The 23,957-nt window shown below is 39.3% G+C and overlaps 1 protein-coding gene across 3 annotated transcripts; it reads left to right on the top strand.

Annotated features, from left to right (window-relative positions):
* Nucleotides 1-2,303: 2,303 nt before the first annotated feature.
* esyt1b (extended synaptotagmin-like protein 1b) lies at nucleotides 2,304-23,013 on the top strand. Of its 3 annotated transcripts, none has more exons than XM_061727537.1 (53): nucleotides 2,304-2,485; nucleotides 2,562-2,944; nucleotides 4,132-4,173; nucleotides 5,206-5,340; nucleotides 5,445-5,518; nucleotides 6,128-6,200; nucleotides 6,346-6,435; nucleotides 6,628-6,683; nucleotides 6,804-6,924; nucleotides 7,015-7,191; nucleotides 7,424-7,506; nucleotides 7,732-7,780; nucleotides 7,871-7,960; nucleotides 8,050-8,145; nucleotides 8,593-8,664; nucleotides 8,949-9,035; nucleotides 9,134-9,283; nucleotides 9,420-9,533; nucleotides 9,619-9,795; nucleotides 9,893-9,978; nucleotides 10,061-10,109; nucleotides 10,330-10,419; nucleotides 10,504-10,599; nucleotides 10,697-10,768; nucleotides 10,878-10,964; nucleotides 11,052-11,198; nucleotides 11,467-11,573; nucleotides 11,659-11,836; nucleotides 11,951-12,127; nucleotides 12,226-12,308; nucleotides 12,648-12,696; nucleotides 12,784-12,873; nucleotides 13,054-13,149; nucleotides 13,252-13,323; nucleotides 14,009-14,095; nucleotides 14,198-14,344; nucleotides 14,422-14,558; nucleotides 14,688-14,820; nucleotides 14,908-14,996; nucleotides 15,108-15,249; nucleotides 17,404-17,580; nucleotides 17,693-17,775; nucleotides 18,277-18,325; nucleotides 18,445-18,534; nucleotides 18,672-18,767; nucleotides 18,856-18,927; nucleotides 19,022-19,108; nucleotides 19,259-19,405; nucleotides 19,501-19,643; nucleotides 20,226-20,357; nucleotides 20,438-20,540; nucleotides 20,829-20,878; nucleotides 22,268-23,013. In XM_061727537.1, the coding sequence occupies exons 2-53, from the start codon at nucleotides 2,600-2,602 to the stop codon at nucleotides 22,293-22,295; spliced, it is 5,502 nt and encodes a 1,833-aa protein (XP_061583521.1). In that variant the 5' UTR covers nucleotides 2,304-2,485; nucleotides 2,562-2,599; the 3' UTR covers nucleotides 22,296-23,013. The 3 variants fall into 3 exon arrangements, with proteins under 3 accessions (XP_061583521.1, XP_061583522.1, XP_061583523.1); XM_061727538.1 differs by having other exon boundaries at nucleotides 2,304-2,514; nucleotides 2,596-2,944; XM_061727539.1 differs by lacking the exon at nucleotides 22,268-23,013 and having other exon boundaries at nucleotides 20,829-20,882.
* Nucleotides 23,014-23,957: the final 944 nt, after the last annotated feature.

The raw sequence follows: 23,957 nt of genomic DNA, 5'->3' as shown, positions 1-23,957 counted from the left end.
AACGGAGGACAGAGTGCGCGCACAGAGATGACGTCATGAGGTCAGAGGTCTTGTTTACAAACTGATTTATTTGTTACACACACAGCCCCGGATGTAGACAACAGGTCCTGGAAGCAGATCTAGTGATTCATAAAATAAATGAACGAATTTCGCGGCAATCATGTGTTATTTAGACGCTGCATCGTCTGTGTCTCGCTGTGCCCCGTTCACTACCGTTATATGGAGAAACGGCTCGCAAAAAACTCCTAATATCTTCCGAAGGACTCCAAATTACACCAAACTTGCCTGGGTGAGTATACGACCATTAAAAAATGCCAGAAATAAGGTCCAGGTTGTAAAAAAACGAACTTTCCCTTTAATCACAACTCTTGTGTTCTGTGGCAGCATTACAAATATTCTTTTCCTGAAGACTGGTTTGATCTGTGAACTCTGGCAAAGATCTGCGTGCACCAAAGGGATCTTTTCACCCATAAATGGTAGCAAACTCAAAAAACTTTCTTTTCTCCTAGACTGATGTGCCGTCCATGGGGGAACAAAAAATGTAAAGTAGTTTGTTTATATTTTTGTGGGTTGCTATGGTGTTAATTAACTTTGGTACTTTGCACATAAAAAAAGAAACTGTAAGAACCCCTTGATAATGAATCGTGTATGTCTTTGTTTGCTGTTGGAGTGTTCACAATAACTTCTAGCTGACATAGATGGAGATACAGAAGTAGTGTGTGGCAAACATAACATCCTATTGCTTAATTTGTTCGGGAGGAGTCGTACTGAGTAAACGGGAACATAATCCCTATTTATTCAGGAACTACATATCCACGTCTTACTACTTTAAATGTTTTTCAACAGGCTAAACATTAGAAGTAGGAATTGTCGAAGCTCTACAGTTCATAGGTCTAAAACATAATCTAGTGTTCTAGTTAAATTGATCTAATTAGACTTTTTTTTAAATGTTTATTTTATAACTATTTCCACTGGTATCAAGTCACACATAGATATCTAGGATTTGTTGAATTGTGACTCATACACATGTTTACAACTATAGTAATTAGGTTTCTATCCTAATAAGGTATTATGGAGCCAGGTTTGTGAATTCGCTGTTTCAGTCGTAAAGATACTTTAAGACACACACAAACATGACATTAATTGAGAAACTGGGGAAAAAACTTTGATAAAATAGAAAGACTAGTGTACTTAATCATGGTGAAATCCCTGCAAGGTAACTAGCTAGATCTGACTGCTGAGGGAGAGGAATGATTGTTCAGTCTTTTAATCGCATAAAATAGATGAGTTATACGTTACTGGAATAGCTCAGTGGCGTCAATTCAGTGGAAGCTAAGGTATGGCAAGGTTACGAGTCACAGAACTTAACTAGAGTATCAATCAACACGTCCAGCAAATACTCATCACAGAAGTCTGCTATGGAGCTTATCTGTGTGGTCAAGAAAATTGGAACTTTTTCAAATGCAGTCTCGCTCACTGCAAAAACTCAAAATCTTACCAGGAATATTTGTCTTATTTCTAGTTAAAATGTCTCATTTTTAGTCAATAAATCTCATTACACTTAAAACAAGAGTCATCACCAGAAAAATAACTTATTTGACCATTTTCACCGGTTTCAAGTAAATTTTCACTTGAAATAAGTAGAAAAATCTGCACAAGATTTATCTTCTCATTACAAGCAAAAAAATCTTGTTCCATTGGCAGAAACATGCTTGAAACAGGTGAAAATAAATAAATAAATGTCTTAAATGTATTGAGATTTTTTTTGGACTAAAAATGAGACATTTTAACTAGAAATAAGACAAATATTCTTGTTGATATTTTGAGTTTTTGCAGTGTATAATAACTAGTGAAATCGATGATGTTGTTCTGATTTGCATTTGTAGTTATTCTATATGTATTAAGTAATAGTATAATCAATACAAATAGGCACAGAGTAATTCCATAAATGTATTTAAAAAACAAACATTTGCATTTAACCCTTGAAGCCAAGGTGTGGCGGCTGCCATACTTTGCCATACCCAATTGACGCCCCTGGGTCGTTGAACAGCGATTTAAATAATTTGCGGAGGCATTTGTTATACCGCAGTAATTACCTTTAAGTGGGCAGTGTGACGCAGCAACGACAAAAGGCTGATTTATGGTTCCGCGTTACACCAACGCAGAGACTACGGTGCACGTCGCCGCGTGCCTTACGCCGGAGGCTACGCCGTCGATTTAACGCAGGACCATAAATCAGGCTACATGCTTTTCGGTTTTTTTTCTCTCTCTCTCCAATGGCCGTGTTTTCACGCAACTAACGGGACTGGGTGAGGCAGAGGGCTTGCTACTTTTCCCGAGGTTGTGTTTATCCACGACCACTTCGTCAACTAAGCGATAGTTTTATCGTTTTAATGCGATATGAAGGAGCTGTGACGCGGGTCTGGACCAGACAGTAAAGAGAGCGCACATGCGGCGGCTGCGCCTTTGAAACCCATCCGACTTTGTAAGGAGACGACAGTCTAACCTTTTTTGGTAAGTTTCTAAACGCGTTTTTTTTAAAACAAGTCTCCTTCTTCCAGAGGTATCATAATTGCGTTTGGACACACACACCAGCACCATGCAAAGCGACCAAGCGGGGCCGGCTGGAGCGGAGCTCTCCGAGGAGAAGGCGCTGCGTAAAGATGCGGAGGAGGAGCAGCCGTCCCGGCCGAAGGGCATCAGCGCCGTGGCCGTGCTGTGGACGTTTGGGAAATGTCTGAGCGCCCTGCTGCCCGTCTACCTGGCCGGCTACTACCGTGTGAGCACCAGCCTGCTGGTCTGTGGCATGATGGTCTACACGGGATGGAAACATGCCCGAGAGGCGAAGGAGGAGCGGCTCAGGTCGGCTCTGCAGCTGCTCGGCAGCGAGGAGGACTACACGAACACCAGACTGTCCAAGATCAGGCGAGACCTGCCTGCGTGGGTAAGACGGACTTGAGCACACAGATGTCAAAGATCTGGTCCGCCTTGACCTCATGTAACCCCACTTTACCTGAAGTTTAAGCCTGATTTATGGTTCCGCGTTAAATCGACGCAGAGCCTACGCCGTGGTCTCTGCGTCGTTGTAACGCGGAACCATAAATCAGCCTTTAGAAACCTTGCAGTGGACGTCCAAGTCATTCATATAGCCTACAATAAGTGTAATCAGAAGCATGATGTGGCAGTATTAACAGTAAACAAAAAAAATAAAACATTTTTATAACGTACAAAATCACGTTATAAATCACAGATTATCTATTCATGGTGGCCTTCAAATTATTTCATGAGACATGCATTCAATGAGATCCACACAAGTCCATTTTTATTTCAAACAATACTTTGCCTCTGCATCATTTCCTCTTTAATTGTTTTAAAACATATGTTTTAGAGTACCTTGGATGATATATTGTGTCCATTACAACAACTTCAAAGCTGCTTAAAACCAGTAGTATTTATGCATTTGAGTCACCCTGCAATCTATGCAAATTCATACATGCATCTATATTTGGAGACAAAATCGTTTTTTTGCAGCCAACATGGGTCTGTTTTGACTGAACATCTTGCCACACCCAAAATGAGGTTTCCCAGGGTTCCTTTTGAAATGAATTATTTCCGTGGTCACTTGCTTAACCAGACAGCATGCGTTCTCTTATTAAATCATTTAAAAGGAGAGCATCCCTGTATTGCTCTGCTGTGCCCACCAGTCCTCTCACCCATCTCTTAATAGATCTGAACACTTCCTCCAATTTTTCTGCAAAACAGCCAAACGAATATGTGCATATCATAAAATATAAAGTGGAAAAACATTTCAAGTGCTTAAATTCCAAAAAATATCTTCACACCTGATGTGAAACAAAATGTGTTATTTATTTTTGAACTGAGATTCACTTTATCCAGATTCTTTTTTAACTCTTGTGATTTTTTTCTTTATTCCACATAAATTGTAAAAAAAAAAAAAAAAAAAAAAAAAGCACTATGAATTATATCATCAGTTTACCTGGTCATATTTCCATTGTAGCTTCCTCCTTGAACAACTTCCCCTTCCTGTACTTACTAGGCTCTAGATTCAATTTAAGTATCTTCCTACATTGTTCCTACATATTTAATTATTTATTTATTTTTACTTTTCAGATTAACTTTCCAGATGTTGAGAAAGTGGAATGGCTGAATAAGGTAAGATACCAGACCTTTTTTTTTTTTTTTTTTACTTCTTCTTCTCACTAATTGTATGACTTTCCATTGTTTGTTTTTTAAACACAACAAACAGTGTTCAGTAGCCCAGCTGTTGTGCTGATTGACACATTATAGCGTCTGGCGTGTCAGTAGAGCGAGGGGAGCTGATAGATAGTCTTCCTGATGTTGCTGCCTTGTTACTCAAAAGGCCACACCCCCCCAACAGCTCTCTGTCTGTACTGCAGGGAGCAGGCCCGGCGCCAGGCAACCCTCTCAACATTTCCACTTCTTTGCAGCCAACCACACTGACAGGAAGGAGGAGGAGCTTTTCTTTGTCTTAAAACTAAACAAAAATACAGCTCCTTTGCACTTCTAGCTCGCAGAAAGTTAAGGCAACATGTTAAAGTAAAACTTTATGCTAACAGCACCACGAGACATAAGCTTCAGACAACAGACAAAGCAGTAGTTTGAGAACGGTTCCTGGGGTGGGGGGTGGTCAGCAGATTCCCTCTGTCCTCCACAGAAGCAGGCAGGCGATGACTCACTCCTCACGTATGCCAGATTGGTACCAACTCTGTGGTTTTTCTTTTCCTTTTTTTTTTTTCTTTGGCCCACAGAAGTACACAACCAAAAACAACCCCCGCTTTTAGATTCATTCACAGTGAGAATGCAGTTGAAGTCTAAACAAGTTTATAAAAGGCATTACTGATCAGATAAAAGTTGAAGCCTAATATGCTGCATGTGAGTATGTAGTGTAGAAGTCATTGTCATACCACACACTGGACCCAGAAAGTGGACTAACAGCTGAGAATGCTCAGCTGGCTTCAGCTGGCTCTGTCATTCTTCTGTTGCTTAGTGAAGGGAAGCTACCTTAAAACATATTTTTAGTAGAGTTGTTAAGTGGCTGACGTTCACTGAAAGTAGCTGTCTAAGGCCAGAGGCTGCAGGGCTGCAAATTGTATATATATATATACATGTGTTTTTATTGCATGTAAAAGCACATTTGTACCATATGCTTGGTTCTCTGAACAGGTCCTGCAGCAGGTGTGGCCCTATGTAGGCCAGTACCTTGAGAAATTGCTGGTAGAAACGATTGCACCATCTCTCAGAACCTCAAGCAACCACCTCCAGACCTTCAGCTTCACTAAGGTGGACATGGGAGACAAGGTGATGGCAGCAAGGATATAAGTACTCTGATACCGCTTTATTGGTTCACACAAATGATTCACATGATATTCTTTGTGTAAATGTGTTCTTTCTGTTTACTTCAGGCCATGAAGGTTGTGGGGATCAAGGCACACACAGAGAATGACAAGGGACAAGTCCTGCTGGATCTGTACATCAGGTGACTATATTCTTGGCACTGTGTTGTTGTTTGCTACATCTGTATTAGAGTGTTTCCTTGCATTGTTGTATATATAGAGAAAATTGACTCAAAACATTTGTGTGTGCGTACTACTTGATTTGTATGTGCGTATTATCTGATTTGTGCGTAGTACTTGATTTGTGCTTATTCACAATTTGTTACAAGTTTAGAGGTAACTTGGTATCGAGGGAAATAACGCTTGACTCCGATGAAAATTCAGATGACCCAGCCTTCCATCAGTACTTAAATGCACCGTGTTTGGATGAATCTGCGAGGCTTCTTGGAGGAGTGAAAAGAGTCTCAAAACCATTTGTGCATATCTATAGATTTGTGCGTGTGTATCAGTCGATTCGTGCATACGTATTTAACATTTGTGTGTGTAGGAGGCTTTTTGAATTCGTAATTATCGTTTTGTCCGTAACTTTGAGCAAGTTACGCACGCAGAAATCTAATAATACGCACAAATCAGATAATACACACACACACAAATAAAGTAGTACGCACAAATCAAGTATGCACACACACAAATTGTTTGAGTCGATTTTCTCTCCATAATTGTAGGTGACATTTCCATTTTTGTGTCCTCAGCTATGTCGGCAATGCAGAGATCAATGTTGAAGTGAAAAGGTACTTCTGCAAAGCTGGTGTCAAAGGAATACAGGTGTGTTCTCTTATCCAGCTTAAACAGCATTGTAAGCTTCTGTTATCATCTAAAAACGTGCCATGTTAAGTTTGAATCCCAAGAAGTAGTCTACCTTTATGTGAGTTGCAATAATCTCAGTTATTTCCTGTTTCTCTACCTTTAGCTACATGGAATGATGCGGGTTATTCTGGAGCCTCTGATTGGTGACGTGCCAATAGTGGGTGCAGTCACCATGTTTTTCATCCGCCGGCCTGTACGTTCATTTACGTTCACCTCTATTTGTCCTTTTCTTGTTGCAGCCACAACCTCCATTTCTGTGGCTATCATGTGTTCCTGAATAGCCTTGTATGCTTTTCAGTTTATTGATTTCCTTTTAGGTCCTGATTTTCCTGTCCAGGCCTCCTGATTGATTTGCTCTCTATTCTTTTGTCTTATTTCTTCTCAGAAACTAGACATTAATTGGACTGGAATGACTAATTTGTTGGACATCCCTGGACTGAAGTGAGTACAACCATAGCTCACATGGATTTGCACATTAGTAAAGATGAAAGCTTTCAGTTTTCAACTGAATGTGACATTTTTAAAGTATGTCCATTAAGATATTACTTTTATTCATTGCAGCGTCATGTCAGACAGCATGATTATGGATGCCATTGCCTCATTCTTGGTGCTGCCCAACCGTCTGGTTGTCCCACTGGTCCCCGGTTTGCATGTGGCTCACCTACGCTGTCCTTTGCCCAGGGTGAAGCGTCAAAACGCACTTGCAAATTGAGACAGCATGAGTTCATATCTCAGAAAACAGCATAATATAATCCTTTTTTTCCTTTCTTAGGGTGTTGTACGCATTCATTTGTTGGAAGCCCGACATCTGGCAGCCAAAGATAACTATGTGAAAGGGGTCATGGCTGGGTTGTCTGACCCCTATGCGATATTAAGGGTGGGCCCTCAGACATTCACCTCCAAACACATTGATAACACAGACTCTCCCAAGTGGGAAGAGATGTATGAGGTGAGAATAAATTCATGTTTTTAGAATATTCTTAGATTTGTGCCATCCCTCCACTGAATGTAGAAGAAAGATTATGTGTAATTCATTCATGTATACATCATCATTTAACATTTGAGGGACTTGACTCGTGCAGTGCTGACAGGGTTCATTTGTCACTCAAGGGAGATTTAGTAAAACTCCACAGACATCCCTCTGTCAGTCATCGTGTGCATATGTTTGTCCTGCACATCAGGTTGTTGTCCATGAAGTGCCTGGTCAGGAGTTGGAGGTGGAGGTATATGACAAAGACACAGACCAGGATGATTTTCTGGGAAGGTACATGTGCATAATCCATGTCATTGTTTTCTTGTGTTGAATTTCACAAGTTACATAATTCATTCATCACCTGCCTTAAAACATGAAAAGGGTCCACTCAATTTTAGTGATGCATATCATTCATTTTAGAGTTAAGGCCTAAAATCTGGTTTCTTTGGTTTTGATGTTTGTATTATTGTTGTTAGTTGTATTAATAAGTCTGTTTAACACTTCTCCTTTATAAAGAACCACATTGGATTTGGGCATCGTGAAGAAATCTATAGCAGTTGATGATGTAAGTAAAAAACTGACATCTCCTTTCATCCCCATAAACTATTTTTTTAATTATTGGATTGTTAATATTTGCCTGTGTCCGTCCTCCCAGTGGTTCACTCTGAAAGAAACTCCTTCTGGCCGGGTTCATTTCAAACTGGAGTGGCTGACCTTGCTGCCTAACACTGAGCGACTCGAGCAGGTTTGATCCTCTCACCTTTGCTGATGATGTAATCATTCTTTACTGTATGTGAATACACAATACAATATATATTTTCAATTCCCCACTAGATCCTAAAGAGGAATGAAAGCGTCACCAGCAAGAATTCTGATCCCCCTTCTTCAGCCATCTTGGTTGTGTACCTGGACAAGGCTGAGGCACTTCCTGTGAGTCAAATATGTCTACCCTCTCTGCCCACATTCGTGCTCAGCTCAGAGCTGCTTCCTGTGTGCGGTTAAACTGAGGAAGAGCTGTGGGTGCCATGTGTTTAACATACTCCCTCCAGTACCAGCCATTCTGTTGAAACATGGAAGAACAGGGCTAATCTGATCCAAGACAGTTAAACACACACATCCTCCTCTACTAATTTCAGATGACACATGGAATTAAGGGAACAGGCATAATTAAAGGATATGAGTGGGACTGGTCTCTGTTATTTTGTTGCACGCTTCCTGATTATGCCAGTGTTTATTTATTTGTGCGGTTGCTATGGTAACATTCAACACACTGCTATTGATAACCACGTGTTTTCGTAATAGGTGACTGTGGTTTTGCTGCTCTTGGTTACAAAATGTCACTGTTCGTGTGCCTACAATTGTGTATTTTCTTTATAGATGAAAAAGGGAAATAAAGACCCAAATCCCATGGTGCAGATGTCGGTGCAGGATGTCACGAAAGAGAGCAAGGTATATCTGCTGAGAGAGCCAGTTGACCCATCATGAATGAATATGTGGGTTTACCAGGGTTTTAGCATATTTAAGTCACTCAAACTATTGTGATTAAATAAACATGTATATGGATACTCATAAGGGAAAAAAACCGTTGTATCTAACCTCATAAACCCTCAGGTTTTAGTATGCCTTTTTTTTTTAAAACAAACAAAAAAAACAGACTTAAAATCTGAAAGAATTATAATGTAATTTTTGTTTTGTCTATTTTTAAAATGCATATTCTTTATTCATTACTCCAGACTTGTTACACTACCATTAATCCAGAGTGGGAAGAAGCTTTCACCTTCTTCATCCACGATCCTCGCAAACAGGACATAGACATTCAGGTAACAGTTAATAGAGTTACGTGATGCACACAACTTCTTGTATTTCGCAATCTGATAGTTCAACCGGTTGTGGTCTTGAATATGTTTTCCGTGATCAGGTGAAGGATGCCGACCGTGTGCAGACTTTAGGCAGTCTAATCATCCCTCTGTCCCGCCTCCTGGCAAATTCCAATCTTTGTCTGGACCAGTGGTTCCAGTTGGAAAACTCTGGATCAGCCAGTCGTGTCTATGTCAATGCGATCCTCAGGGTAAATTTGCAGCGATTCCTATTTTCTAGTCCTGGACTGAATTAAAAAAAAAGAATAAATATTCATAATACCAAAATTAAACTGAGATTTTTTGTTTTATCCTATTGTTGCTGGTCATTTTTTGTCACTTAAATAGGTTTTGTGGTTGGATGAGGAGAATATTTCATCTGAAGTATCATCAAATCTGGCAGCTGCACCATCCAAACAGCTGACCCAACACACCGCTCCTCATCCCAGTTTTGCTACAGAGGTAATAGAAAGTTTGGTTTTTGGGTCTTTACTTACAAGCAAACTTTGTTTTAAAGGTTTTTGTTTTTTTTGTTTGTTTTTTTCAGGGACTGCTTAGAATTCATCTTTTGGCCGGCCAGAATCTCATTCCTAAAGATAACCTGATGGGTGGCATGGTGAAAGGCAAGAGTGACCCCTACGTCAAGCTCAACATTGGAGGCGAAACCTTCACAAGTCATGTTATCAAGAGCAATCTCAACCCCACCTGGAATGAGATGTATGAGGTGAGTACAGTTGATTTGTAGTTCAGTTTTAAAGCATAATTGGAAGCAATGTTTATTGATAAATTCATAACCTCCTTTGTTTGTGACTTCTTTTCAGGTCATTTTAACCCAGCTTCCTGGGCAGGAGCTGCATGTGGAGGTGTTTGATAAAGACATGGACATGAAGGATGACTTCATGGGGAGGTAACTACACCTGATTCAGTTCACAAGTGTGGATATAAGATTTTAGACCATACATTCTAACATCACTTTTCTTTTCATGCAGGCTGAAGATCAGTCTCAAGGACATCATTGACTCTCAATACACTGATCAGGTGGGTTAGGTGCTGCATTTGGAGGTTCTATGATGGTTGTTTAAGTAAAGTAAATTAATAAATTCAGCCTTTCAGTGGCTAACTGAGCCAACTATAGTCACCCATACTCAACCATTCATAAGTATGCTTTTGTGTCATCTCTGAAATTACATCATAAAGGAGTTCTATTGGTGTTTCTTGTTTGGGACATTCCCGTAAAAATGTTTGCTTTATTTCCCAGTGGTACACTCTCAATGATGTGAAGTCTGGTCGGGTTCACCTTGTGCTGGAATGGGTTCCAACAGCATCAGAGCCAGACAGATTGGACCATGTGAGTGTTTTTAAAGCTAATCATTGACTGATGAACACTTTATATATATTATTCATAACATGCAGTTCTTTCTTGTGGTTGTAGGTTCTTCAGTTCTACTCCAGACAGTCCTTCCAGAACAAGGCAGTGCCGTCTGCAGGTCTACTGTTTGTTTATGTTGATCAAGCAGATGGCTTACCGGTGGGTTTTAATACTTCTGTGAAGGATAATATGTAGAATATCTAATTATTTTTCAAACTCCCAAAGAATACATAGCCTAATTTCCTTATCTCTGCAGGTCAAAAAGAGTGGAAAGGATCCAAAAGTGGGGGCAGAGTTAACTCTGGGAGAAATGTCTCATAAAACTACGGTATGACTGAAAACCTCACTTATTTGACACACGACTGATTGGAATACTTATAACGACTCAGTACTTTATGCGTCAATAATATTTGCTTACTGTTATGTCTCTTTTGAAGGTGTGTGATCGTACAACATCCCCTCAGTGGGATGAAGCATTCTGCTTCCTCGTTCGTGACCCCAGAGAGGATATTCTTGTTGTTAAGGTAAGCACTCTGCCACACCTGTGAAAAGAGTATAAATATAAGTATAAATAATTCTGCATTAACACTCTGCATTACATCCTTTTCCAGTTCTCCCACACCTGGACGCTGCCCATTGGTTCTCTGGTTATTCCTATTAGAGAGCTGCTTTCTGAACCAGAGCTGTTCCTGGACCAGTGGTTCCATCTGGATGGAGCCTCACCCGAGAGCCAGGTCTTACTGAGGACTGAACTCAAGGTATGATAACTTGCAATATTTCCTGTTGATTGTTTATTTAGTTTAAAAGTCTTTCATTTGGCAATCCATAAATCAATCTGTCATCCCTTTTGCAGAACATCCTCTTCTCTTTCTATAATGAGACTTTTCTTTTGTGATATTAACAGCTTAAAGCAAGAGTCTCTTAAGACAGTTCTTTTACTTTTTTAGCCTCTGATAACTTATTTTTTTGATTGGAACCTGAGAAAAGTTGACTTACGAAGTTAGAATATAATGAATGTAATTACAGATGCTGATTCCTAGCAAATGCCCTGGTACAACTGAAAAGCCGAAGGTCACTCCTGTGTCAGATCCTCCCCCATACACACGTCAACAGGAGACTGACACAATTGTCAGGTGTGATATTTAATTGATAAAAATACATTTTTACTTTATAATTGTCTCTTAAATGTGTCTTATTAACTGTCTTTATGTTTTTCAGGTCAAGTTCTGTGGACACCCCTCCTGTGGAGACTATTGTCTCTTCAGTGACTTTGGATGAAAAGGATCAAGCAAATGAAGCTGCAGCTGATGTTAATGAAGATATGGTGCACGATTCACCAAGCCCTGCCATAACACAACCTGCTCATACTTCTCCAGACCTCAGCTTTGCCAGTGAGGTAATGTAAAAAACAACATTAATTTGCAGAAGCATTGTGCAAGAAATGGGGAACGAGCTGATAATATTTAGCCTGAAAGTAACATATGTTTACTGTAAATATGTCGCCATGCAGGGACTCCTAAGAATCATCCTGTTGGAGGCTCAGGGTCTAGTTGCTAAAGACAACCTGATGGGAGGCATGGTGAAGGGCAAGAGTGATCCTTATGCCAAAATCTGTGTTGGAGAGGTCAATTTTAAAAGTAATGTGGTCAAGGAAAATCTCAACCCAGTCTGGAATGAGATGTATGAGGTGTGTATGAAGAGTTGCATAATTTAGCAGAATGATAGCCCCCTCTTCCTCCTGGTGACATTTGTATTAATTGTTTGAACTGCTTCATATTTCCTCAGTTGGTACTGACGCCTCAGTCAGGGCAGGAGGTGCAACTGGAACTGTTTGATAAAGATATGGATAAAGACGACTTCTTGGGCAGGTGACGGTTAATATGCAGGCTTCTGTTTTTTCAATAATATTTGGGAGGATCCTCGTGCCTTTTTGTTGGCTGTCTCATGTGACATGTATCTTAACTTCCTAGAAGCATTTATTTTTTTACCATTACTGATTTCTTTTAAAGAAATTACATAAAATTAAAGTGATGTAACAATATCAATACGTAGCATTAAGAAAATGTAAAACATTTCAATTTAAATAGCATCTGAAAATAAGGAAATAATCTGCATAAAGTGATTAAAAATACATTTGTTTAAACTGAATCACTTTTGAATATGAGTCCACATAATTTATTGTTAACATGCCAATTACTTATTTGTAGGTTCAAAATCAGTGTGTCGGATGTAATCCGCTCCCAGTACACAGACCAGGTGTGTTTTTACAGTTTATCTTCAAAATTTTCATTCCCTCTGTATAATTATAGACTTTGGTTCAGTAAGTGAATGCCTCTGTTTCAGTGGTACACCCTGAATGATGTGAAGTCTGGCCGTGTTCGTCTGATACTAGAATGGGTCCCAACAGTGTCACATAATGACACCCTGGACCAGGTTAGTGCAATTTATATCATTCATCAATGTCTCTTATTTTCGTCAAGCACTACATTCCTTGTCTTTCATAGATCTTTGAACTCTGCATCATTTTATAATATTATCCCCACCTGTCTAGGTTCTGTGTCCTCATTAGTGCTGAATCACGGTCATGTGTTTGTATTTTATTCATGGCTTCAGGTGATGCAGATGCAGTCTCTCCAGTCTTACCATAACAAGGCCGTTCCCTCTGCAGCTCTGCTTTTTGTCTACGTGGACAGAGCACATTTGCTGCCTGTGAGTGCCTTGCATTTCCACATACTGAAACAATATTTGAACACTGACACTGAAAAAGTATATTTGTTTTAGTAAGACTGTCTTTTGTCTTTCTTCTATCAGCTTAAGAAAAGTGGAAAGGAACCCAAAGCTGGAGCTGAGCTTGTCTTTGGTAACACAACTTACCGAACAAAGGTATGGTGTTAATACTACACATTTGAAAGATGTATACTTAATTTCTCCTTTTAGGATTAATGAAGTATTTTTGAAATGAATTGAATGAAAGCAACACACAAACTTTGGCTATTCAAATCTAGGGCTGCATGCAATACTTAAAGGGGACCTATTATGGCATCTAATACCTATTTTAAACAGGCCTTGAATGTCTTAAAAACAAGCTTTTGATTGTTTTTGCTAAATAAATTAGAAATTCAGCCTCTGAGCCATGTCTTTATCATCCCAGTTTCTAAACTCCTTCTCAATGCGGGATTCTGAGTGGGCGGGGCTATGATAATGAGACACTGTGCTGATTGGCTGCCTGACGCGACACACCGCTACGAAAAAATGGCGGAAGCTTCGGCCGGCGGAGTTAGTTGTGGGCGTGGTTTCACGCATCGCTCCTGTCGTTACGTAACGACAGGAGCAGAATCTGAACGGCTCGTAGAAGTCACATGACACTGGATGGCTCATCCGGGCGGCTGTACAGACACTGCAGAATTTAGTTGCTTTCCTCCTTCTCTGAGTTGGCAGGCTGAGGGGAGACCACTTTATATATGTTAAAGCAAGAAAAAAAGTGTTTTTCATAATAGGTCCCCTTTAAGAAAGTATAAACTTGATCAGGGATATTATTCACCTTTCCTCATTCTTTTGCTGTATAAAGGTGTGTGAGCGCTCCAGATCTCCTCAGTGGAGTGAAGGATTTTACTTTATGGTTCGTGACCCCGAAGAGGAGATGCTCATAATGAAGGTGGATCTATTGAATGTTGCATACTTTTAATAAACCAAATTGTTATTGTTAGGATTCACACACATTCTGACCGAAATGTTATGTGTGCTCTGGTGCCTGTAGTTATCCAGTGCATGGGACCAGCCAATGGGATCTTTGGTGGTTCCTGTGAGGGAACTGCTCTCTGAACCCCAGCTGGTTCTGGACCAGTGGATGCATCTGGATGGAGCCTTGCCTGAAAGTGAAATCCTCCTTAGGGCCGAACTCAAGGTATGAGCTGATGTACATGCTTGGATCAGTGACATGGTGACTGACGCAGAGACTAACTTGACATGTGTTCTTTACAGATTCTTAACACACGAATGGCAGAAGTCCCGAGGGCCTCTGCAGCTGGCTCAAAGAAAGAAGTTATCCTCACGCAGGAAGAAAACACACTCAAAGCCTCTACTGAGGAGGAACATAGCTCTAACCTGGCAACAAATAAGTGAGTCAGATGTGTTTAGATCAGAGTTACTGCTATAACAGAATTCATCATCTATCAGAATAAAACTGAAAAGTTCAGATGATTTGAAAGTAGACAGACTGGGTTTATAAGTGCATTGTGCACTTTCAGGTCTCCTGCAGTGACGGATCATCATGTTCATCCTGAAGTATCAGCGGCAGATCCTGCAGACTCACTAACAGAGGTTGCTCCTGATGAACCAGCTGCCATTCACACCACACTTGATTCATTCCCTTCTACTGAAGTATGTCCAATCACCTAAAAGGCTACAATTAATATGTCCTGAGTGTCAATTTTCAGCTTTGTAACAAATATAATTATCTGTGAGCAGGTGAAAGAGCCAACAGATACACTTGAGTATCCCACAGAGTCAAACACAGCTATTAAAGACTTTGAACCACAGCAAGTCCAGACAGAGGGGTAAGTTACCCACAATTAACTTTTTTTTTTCTTTTTCATGTATTTCCCTTGATCTCATGGTAAAACAGTAATAACTTATGGTTTTGTGTGTGTATTTGTGTGTGAATGTAGTACTGGCTTAGACAGTCTAGCGCAATCCACTGTCACAAGTCTTCCCACTGACACTATGAGGTCAGCAGAAGTCACAGAAATCCCCAAAGTTGGTCCAGTTCTTCCACCACACACAGCGCCAAGTCAGGTCTTTGGTAAAGAGGTAGGTTGGAATGTGATATCTTTGAGCGAAAGCTGAGTATTTAGTTTTTCAACAGCTGTCATTATCTCTTTAAATGTATTGCACATTAAGTATTAAGCACTTCAATCTTGGTAACATGCAGCAACCTATCTGTGTGTAAAAGCAAACATGCAGCATGATGATGAAAACTATTCAGTTAAATAAGGTTTGGAAACTGTATTATTGAAAAGCCAGATTTCCCTTCAAACATGCGTAGTCCTCCCAGCCGGCCGAGGCAGACGGCTGCCCTCACTGATCCAGGTTATGTTGGAGGTTCTTTCTGTTAAAAGGAAGTGGCTGCTCTGCGGTTGCTCACAGTCGTGTGGATGCTCACAGCAAGGCATTGAATCATAGTGAATCACTTCAATCTGCTGGTCTCCTTGGGTAGGCTGCTTTTTATGACGAATCATTTTATCAGCGAAATTATAATGACTGGGATTAGTAGTGCTGTCAAGCGATAAAAATGTTTTTGCGATTAATTAATTAAGATCTGTAATTAATTAATCTAATCTAATCACTTTTTTAATCTCACCAAAAAAATGCTGAGAAAATCCCTCAATTTGAGGTGTTTTACTTTAAATTTATTACATTATTGTGGCAGATCAAAACATTGGTATATAACAACCAAAAAAGTGTCTTTATATAGTATTTTTAATTTTTTTTTAACAGACTTGAGCAGATGCAGTACTAGCCGTTTACATCCACATGGCAAGAACATTGACCAGCCTCTAGGTCGCAGACGTGTGCATGCGCGAGCTGCTCTACTCGAGTCTAGTTTGGGGAACAGCGTTGCTGTGGTAACATCGTTGCTGCTAACGTTAGCTGTGGCTGCACTCGCTCATTTACTGGACCGACAACTTTCACATGCTCCTCCATTTCACTTCTCCGCTACTCACCACCATCACCCCCCCCCCCCCCCCCCCCCCAGGCCTGTCCAGCTACATTGGGAGCCTACCAGAATAGCTAAACTCTAAACCCACAGGGACAGCCAATCAATGTCCACTTCAAGCTGGGACAGACCGTTGTTTTCTGCCAATAAAGGCAACTCGCAAACAGAAAAAGTAAAGTTAGAGATTAAAAAATAGATTAAGCAATTGAAAAACATAACACCAGAATATGCCTGTAATCGCAATTAACGCACTAATTTGACACCCCTAGGGATTACATTGGAACAAATTGGATTGTAAAAGGATTATGAAAAATTGGATGATCTTAGATTGATTCGTATTGTACTCTACTAAACTAGTTTGCTTTCTCTAAATTGCCTGAGATTACCTTTATTGTGAATGAGTACTATCTAGAGATGGGTTAAATGCAGAGACCAAATTCCACCAGCCTGGCTGTGTGGTCATTAATAGTAAATAATAAATAAAGTGAATTGGATTGATAATTGTTAACACTAAGTTAATGATATTTTATTATTAGTGCGTCTATTTTGTTCACACTCATTTGATGTTTGAGTGAACAAAAGACACTGATAGTACTGGGTTTAAGCCCCTTCGTCTTGGCTCTACTCCTCGCACCATTTTTCTAAATAGCGTGACGGTTTGTTTCCTGCCGTTGGGCTGCACGCTGCTGGGTGGTAGACTGTTGAACACATGTGGATGTGTCATGGTAGCTTTATGAAGAACTTCCTGAAGCTCAAAATAAGCCTGAACGTTTGCCAGATATTTGTTTCTACATGATCAGTGTGGCTGGTTTGATCAGGAATTTGATGTATATAAGTGAAATAATTGGGATTTAAATGAACGATAATTTGGTTTGAAGTACAATTAGAGTAAATGCGAATATAGTTTTATTCATATTTAACTTTTTTTTTTTGACAATTGGATTGGAATGAATTTAATGGAGTTAAAACTTTGCTATTGCAAGTGAACAAACAATAAAATAAGTTTTGATAAAATGCATTGAGAATAAACAACTATACAACCACCATAAACCCTTCTTCAGTGGCATAGCGTGCAACGATGTTAAATTTTATTGATGCTAGTAAAGACAAGACACTTATTTAATAATCACATTATTAAACTTTATTTATACTGTTTTTCATTCAGTAAAATGTAGCACAAAGTTGGTAATGGGCTTGTTGCACAACTTCCTGAATATTTTCTTACATTTCACATCCTCGTCTTGTAGGGGTTGCTGAGGATCCACCTGCTGGAAGCCCAGAATCTGGTTGCTAAGGATAACCTGATGGGGGGCATGGTGAAGGGCAAGAGTGATCCATATGTCAAGATCAATGTTGGGGGGGTAGCATTTAAGAGCCATACTATCAAAGAGAATCTTAACCCCACATGGAATGAGATGTATGAGGTAAGGGTACATTTACTTATTTGTTTGTTTTTTTCTGTTATGTTTTTTTTTTTTTTTTGCTCTACTAATATTTATAGCTTTTTATTCATGTAATTATTTTTTTTCTTGACAGGTGGTTTTAAATGGGAACAATGATCAGGACATCAAGTTTGAAGCATTTGATAAGGATTTAGATTCTGATGACTTCCTGGGAAGGTCTGTTTCAAACACATAAATAAATAAATAGCCCCAAAGATAAAAATTATAAAGTTGTTTATGAATTGATTTTGCTGCACAAAACATACATCTACAACTTTTTTCAGCTTTTGACAAAAAAAAAATCTTTTTCAAATGTTTATAAGATGCTTTTTTCATTACAATATTTGACTGTGTGAGCTATTTCCCCAAACCATAAAACACAATTTATAACTGGTGGATCTAAATTTGTTAACATTTGTAAAATGTTTCCTTCAGTAACATAGACTATCTCAGCAGTTCGGTTCTGCAGCTATTAAACATAATCAAATATTGGTTTTGTATATGACTAGTTGGACGTATTGTCTGACTGTGTATTTACAAATAAATGTTATTTGTAGTCTTTGCTAATGCATCCCTTAGAAAGTAGCCGAAATCTTTATATCCTAAAAAAAAAAAGAAAATAACTTGAAGGAGTTCAAACTTTTTTGTTGTGTATGATTTTCCTTTTGTTTTTTACAGATTCAGTGTTAAGCTAAATGAGGTCGTCAGATCACAATACACAGATCAGGTTAGTCAGTAACTCGTGATCTGAAGTTCCACCTTGTGATTTCCAAATTCAGTATTGTGTCATTTCCTTAAATAAGGAATGCTTTCCTGCCTCTTTAACTGTAACTGTGTGTCTTGCAGTGGTTCCCTCTGAAGGATGTGAAATCTGGACGAGTTCACTTGATACTGGAATGGGTTCCCACCGTGTCAAATTCAGCAGGACTTGATCAGGTTGGTTTTTTCTACACGCTTAAAGCTGGATCATAAAAGTGCTGGACTCCAGAATGATGCCGTTGAGAAGCATGCCAGAACACAAGGCCCATTGTTCACACAGCAGCATAATTATGTGGATGCACTCTATGTTTTAGGTCCTGCAGCTTCAGTCTCTCCAGTGTTATCAGAACAAAGCTGTCCCCTCTGCAGCTCTGCTCTTTGTTTACATAGACTCAGCACATTCACTGCCTGTAAGTCAGCTATAATTTATTTAACCTCTGCTCAACAATTGGCGAAAATGAATAAAATATGACTTGAGTGCTTTTATTTACCACACAGTTGAAGAAAAGTGGAAAAGAACCCAAAGCGGGAGCTGAGCTCGTTTTGGGTGACACAACCTACAAAACCAATGTGAGACTCTTCACGGCTGTTGTTCTGTGTTCTTAGCAATACACTTGAATGCACTTTGTAATGAAATCCCTTTTCTTTGATAATACCTCATCAGCTGTGTGAGCGCAGTACCAGTCCTCAGTGGAACGAGTCTTTCTACTTCCTGGTCCATGACCCTAAACATCAGATGCTTGTGGTGAAGGTCAGAAGTTCATTTTCTCCAGTTTGTTTACTCAATGTGGAGCTCTGCTGTTGTTTACTGCATAGATTGATTGTCTCGTGTCAAATTCACCTCCATTTTTGTTCACTAGTAACATTGCATGGATTAACCTTCCTCTCTCTTGCATTGCAGTTGTCCAGTGGGTGGGATCAGCCGATGGGTAATCTGGTGGTCACTGTTAAGCAGCTGCTGGCTGAGCCACAGCTGGTCCTGGACCAGTGGTTCCCCCTGGATGGAGCCTTACCCGACAGTCAGATCCTGCTGAGGGCTGAACTGAAGGTGATAGCTGTTGAAAAACAAATGTCTAGTGCAGGCTCTTAGCTAATAGATACTGAGTTTTACCAAGAGTCTCCACTTCCAATTTTATCCAAAAGATTCTGAACTCCAGAATGTTGGACATGATTGATGCGGGGACTCTGCCCTGTGCTGCCCCGGGACCTGGAAATGGGCAGCTGAAGATGACTCTTTCATATGCCGGACAAGAGAAAAAGCTTGTTGTCATTGTCCATGCTTGCAGGTGTGTACCGAAACCCTGTGTTCACATCCGTGATTTTTGAAGAATTATTATGTCGTTTGAGACTTTGTTAAGGATTAAGTTTAATGTTTGTTATTTTTTTCATCCAGAGGTGGATGCATGTTAGAATATATGTTATTCTCAATTCACAAACTATATTTAGAGAACAGAAGAATTAAACACATATATATTTTCAACAAAAAAAGGGGAAGACCCCATGAAGTCAAATTTAACACATCATCCCAATTGTTGATGCAGATGTAGCAGAAAGAAAGGAAATTTTTGAATTACAGATTCAACAGTTGTTTTTATCCGTGGATATGCGTGTGCCATATGTAAAATTGAGGAATTATAACAAGATTTACTTTTCTCACTTGAATGTAAAACGATGTCAAAGAGATTCAGTTTTTCAATTTTAGGGTTCAATTGTAGTTCAAGGTTAGGGTTAAAAGCTGTGGTTACACTAAAAACGGAGCACAGCTCAAATGAAAACTGAACAAAGTTGTGGCCCTTCTCAATATTGCCAGGCTAAGACAATAAGGATTGTTACTTTAACTTACGAATTGCTATTTTCTCTACACACAGAGGTCTGTTGTCACAAGGTAAGGATGGTGTAGACAGCTATGTCTCTCTCATGCTGCTGCCAGATAAAAGCAAGGCCACCAAAAGAAAAACAGCAGTAAAGAAAAGAGACCTCAACCCAGAATACAATGAAAGGTAAATGCTTCGTATTATTTTTTTCTGTCCCAGTGTTGTTGTCCCAGCATGTTTTCATTGTCTTTGTCTGTGTTTTTAAGGTTTGAGTATGATATCCCTGAAGGAGAGACAAGATTCAGGCGCCTCAGTGTGTCTGTGAAAAATAATGCAGCGTCATTCAGGAGTCCGGACGTCATAGGACAGGTCAGTCTGAATCTGTGCCTCCTCTGATACGAGTTAAATGTATTAGAGTAAATATAACAAGATATTCACAAGAGTATCCAAAGAATTGCAATTGGCTGCTCCACAACACACAAGAGTACATACTACTGGATGCACTCGGGAAGTATACAACCCTGAAGTAGCATGATACACAAAAATGTAATGGTATCTTGTTAAAAGTATATTGTTTCTAATGTTTTTACTGTGAACAGACTGACCACAGACACACTGTTAACACTGCTGCTGCTACGACCTTCCTGTTTTTTTTAGGTGCAGATTGAGTTGGGTTCGATTGACCTGAAGTCTGGCGTCACACAGTGGTGAGCAGAGCATATTTGATTTGCCCTAGACTTTGTTTTTATTGAAGTATCATACTATGCATTTGTGATATTTATCATCAATCTAGCATGGGCTAACCAGAAAATGCTTACAACCTTTGTTACAAAAAGATGTAAATGATGATAATTATAGAGGTTAGTTACCACAAAATGTTATATGATTCCAATTATTGTTGTAATTTAAAATTGTCAGCCCCTGGTGTAAGAAACCTGAAAATGGGCTTTTAGTGGGTCAAAGCAGTGTAACAAGACATGCTGGCTTGTCTGCACTCACTAACACGGTATTTGAATGGCTCTTTCACCAACACACCAGATCTTTATGCCCCCACGTGATCAGAAGCGGTATTAAATAGCTGTGACTCACAGCTTTAGCTCCTTTGTCTCGGCTCTACTCCCTTTTTTCATAATAGCACTGTGACTCACCAATGCATTTATGCTTTTATGCAATTATGGCAACGCAAAGCATTTGGTTTCTGAGGAAGAGCAGAGACATTGGTAATATGTTTTAAGACATTGCGTCCAAAACTGTTTTTGGAGTGGCACAAAAAAATGACGTGGCATCTTATTTTGCTTGGTTTTTGTGTGTTTTTGTTTTGTTTTTGGAAATCCCCCCAAAACGTGTTAATATAACTTTGTTGTTTGTTAAACTCATACATACAGTTTTGAAAGTTGCTATTTATATTTGCATTCTAAGCTGTAAAATTGGATCGTTAAATATGTTTGTCGTTTTCATAATTAAAAAAATCTACGTTTTTCCAGCTCAGATTTTCTTTTTGTGTGATTTTAGTTCCAATGTGAATATGTCACATGAAAAACTAGGTTCACACATGTGAGGTTTTGCTAAAAAAGTGATACCTAAGGCAAGGTTAACTGTTTTTTTAGGTAAATATATATAAATGAAGTCAAAAGTAGTCAAAAACAGCAAATCAGATCAGAAGCTTAGATGCCTTCTCTAGAAGACTTTACAGATTGTAGGGATGGGGAGCGCAAGGGCTAGACGATGCTTCTGTTACAAGATAATCAAATATTAATTCAAATCAAATTGAAACTGATATTTTAACATGAAGAAAGCCTTATTTTTGTTCAGTTAAATGTAATTGAATGAGGTTTGCACCCTCAGTGCATGAACAGTTGCTTCACTGAAGATATAAATGAGTGCATTTACTGCTGAACTCCATGCTATTTAAAATTCAACAAAACAGAATAAAGCCTTAACTTTTTTGCTCTTTATTTAAAACAGGAATTGTGTTTCTTGTGTGATATTCAACTTCTCATATTTTGGCTTATTTAAATGTGCACTTACCGTACTCTTTTCTTTTTCAGTTGTTGACAGTCAACATCGGTTTTTCACTGTCACTTTGTTTATTTCAGGTTCACGCTGAGTGACGACGCTGAGTAGATGTTCTGCTTGCCCATCTCATAGTCCAGTGATGTCAACTTAATCACTCAACTGTGCACTTGGCTGCTACTCACACTGATGCCTTCTCCTTCCCACCTCTGAACCGCTGCAGCAGCTTTACCTGCAACCACCAAGCTCACTGTGTACTAGTATAAAGTATAAAAAAGTGGATTGCACCGTTTGTACCTCCCCCCACCAAAGATAAGGAGAACACAGTAAGTTGAGAAAGAATACGATGATAAGAAGTTACAATAAAGGGCTATGTTACTATTCAAGGAATTTTTTAAGATGGAGCCAAGTAAGTGAAAGATGAAGGATGAAAGATGTCAGATTTCGTTGCCTTGTTGCCATAAGAACTTTTAAAATCTTGCTTAAAGTGCAGTTACATTTTTTTGATTTTAAGTTTTGTATTTATCAGTAATGAATATTGTTACCATTTCAGTGTTCACAACATTAATTTATGATAAGCTTGCAGTGTAATGTGATTTTATGTATACATACACACACATATATATATATGGGCTATAAATGGTCATTTATGTCACAGCAAACAGCTTTTAAAAGCACATTAAGAAATACTTTTGTACGTTTATTTTTTACAGTTTAAACATGCTTTGCTTCACAGTTATCATATTTAAGGTGTGAAAATGTACAAAGACTGCATATCAATACAAACTGTTAACGATACAACGCAAATAAACAGATTTTGCACACCTCACCCTGTATTTTATTTGTCGCCTCGGGCGCCACCTGCTGGAGGAGGCGCCGCTACAACCCCTCAAAAATAAATACATGAAATAAATCAGGATCATTTTCGGGCAGGGGGGGCGGATGGACTTTCAACATTGTTTCATACAGATTTTAGCATCTTAATGGTTACGGTACGGTAGGGGGGCTTGCACCCCGAGGTATTTGTATTTCAATGATTTTTATTTGTGGGTCTGCCGGGGTGTGCAAAACGCACAGCTTTTAAACCTCTTGTGTATTAAACAGTGGTTTTTTTTTTAGGCAACGACCGCCATTTGTTTTATTCTATCTATCTATCTATCTATCTATCTATCTATCTATCTATCTATCTATCTATCTATCTATCTATCTATCTATCTATCTATCTATCTATCTATCTATCTATCTATCTATCTATCTATCTATGTCTGTTTGTATATATATGTGTGTGTGTGTGTGTGTGTGTGCGTGTGTGTGTGTGTGTGTGTGTGTGTGTGTGTGTGTGTGTGTGTGTGTGTGTGTGTGTGTGTGTGTGTGTGTGTGTGTGTGTGTGTGTGTGTGTGTGTGTGTGTGTGTGTGTGTGTGTGTGTGTGTGTGTGTGTGTGTGTGTGTGTGTGTGTGTGTGTGTGTGTGTAGGCCTATGTATGTATGGAATTGTTGTTGCACACTGTATTAATGTGGTGGGGTTTTTTTTATTTGAGGTGTGTTGGGTAAGGTTTATATTTCTTTTGAATATGTAGTCCACTCCCAGTGTCCTAGCGGTGAATGGTTGGTGTCCCAGCCGTAGTATGACTGTCCTTCTTCTTGCCTGTGTTCTTAGAGTTTTAGTTGCAGTAAAATAAATGGCATGTATGATGCAGACTGGCTGCTGCGGTCTCTTTATTGGAGCCTCTGCGTACTCTGTACCTTCCTAAAAGGTTACACTCTGTTAAACCC

Source organism: Cololabis saira, chromosome 8 (assembly GCF_033807715.1).
Source record: "Cololabis saira isolate AMF1-May2022 chromosome 8, fColSai1.1, whole genome shotgun sequence".
In the NCBI taxonomy this organism is placed as follows: domain Eukaryota; kingdom Metazoa; phylum Chordata; class Actinopteri; order Beloniformes; family Belonidae; genus Cololabis; species Cololabis saira.
This window is presented reverse-complemented; position numbering and strand designations above follow the sequence as displayed.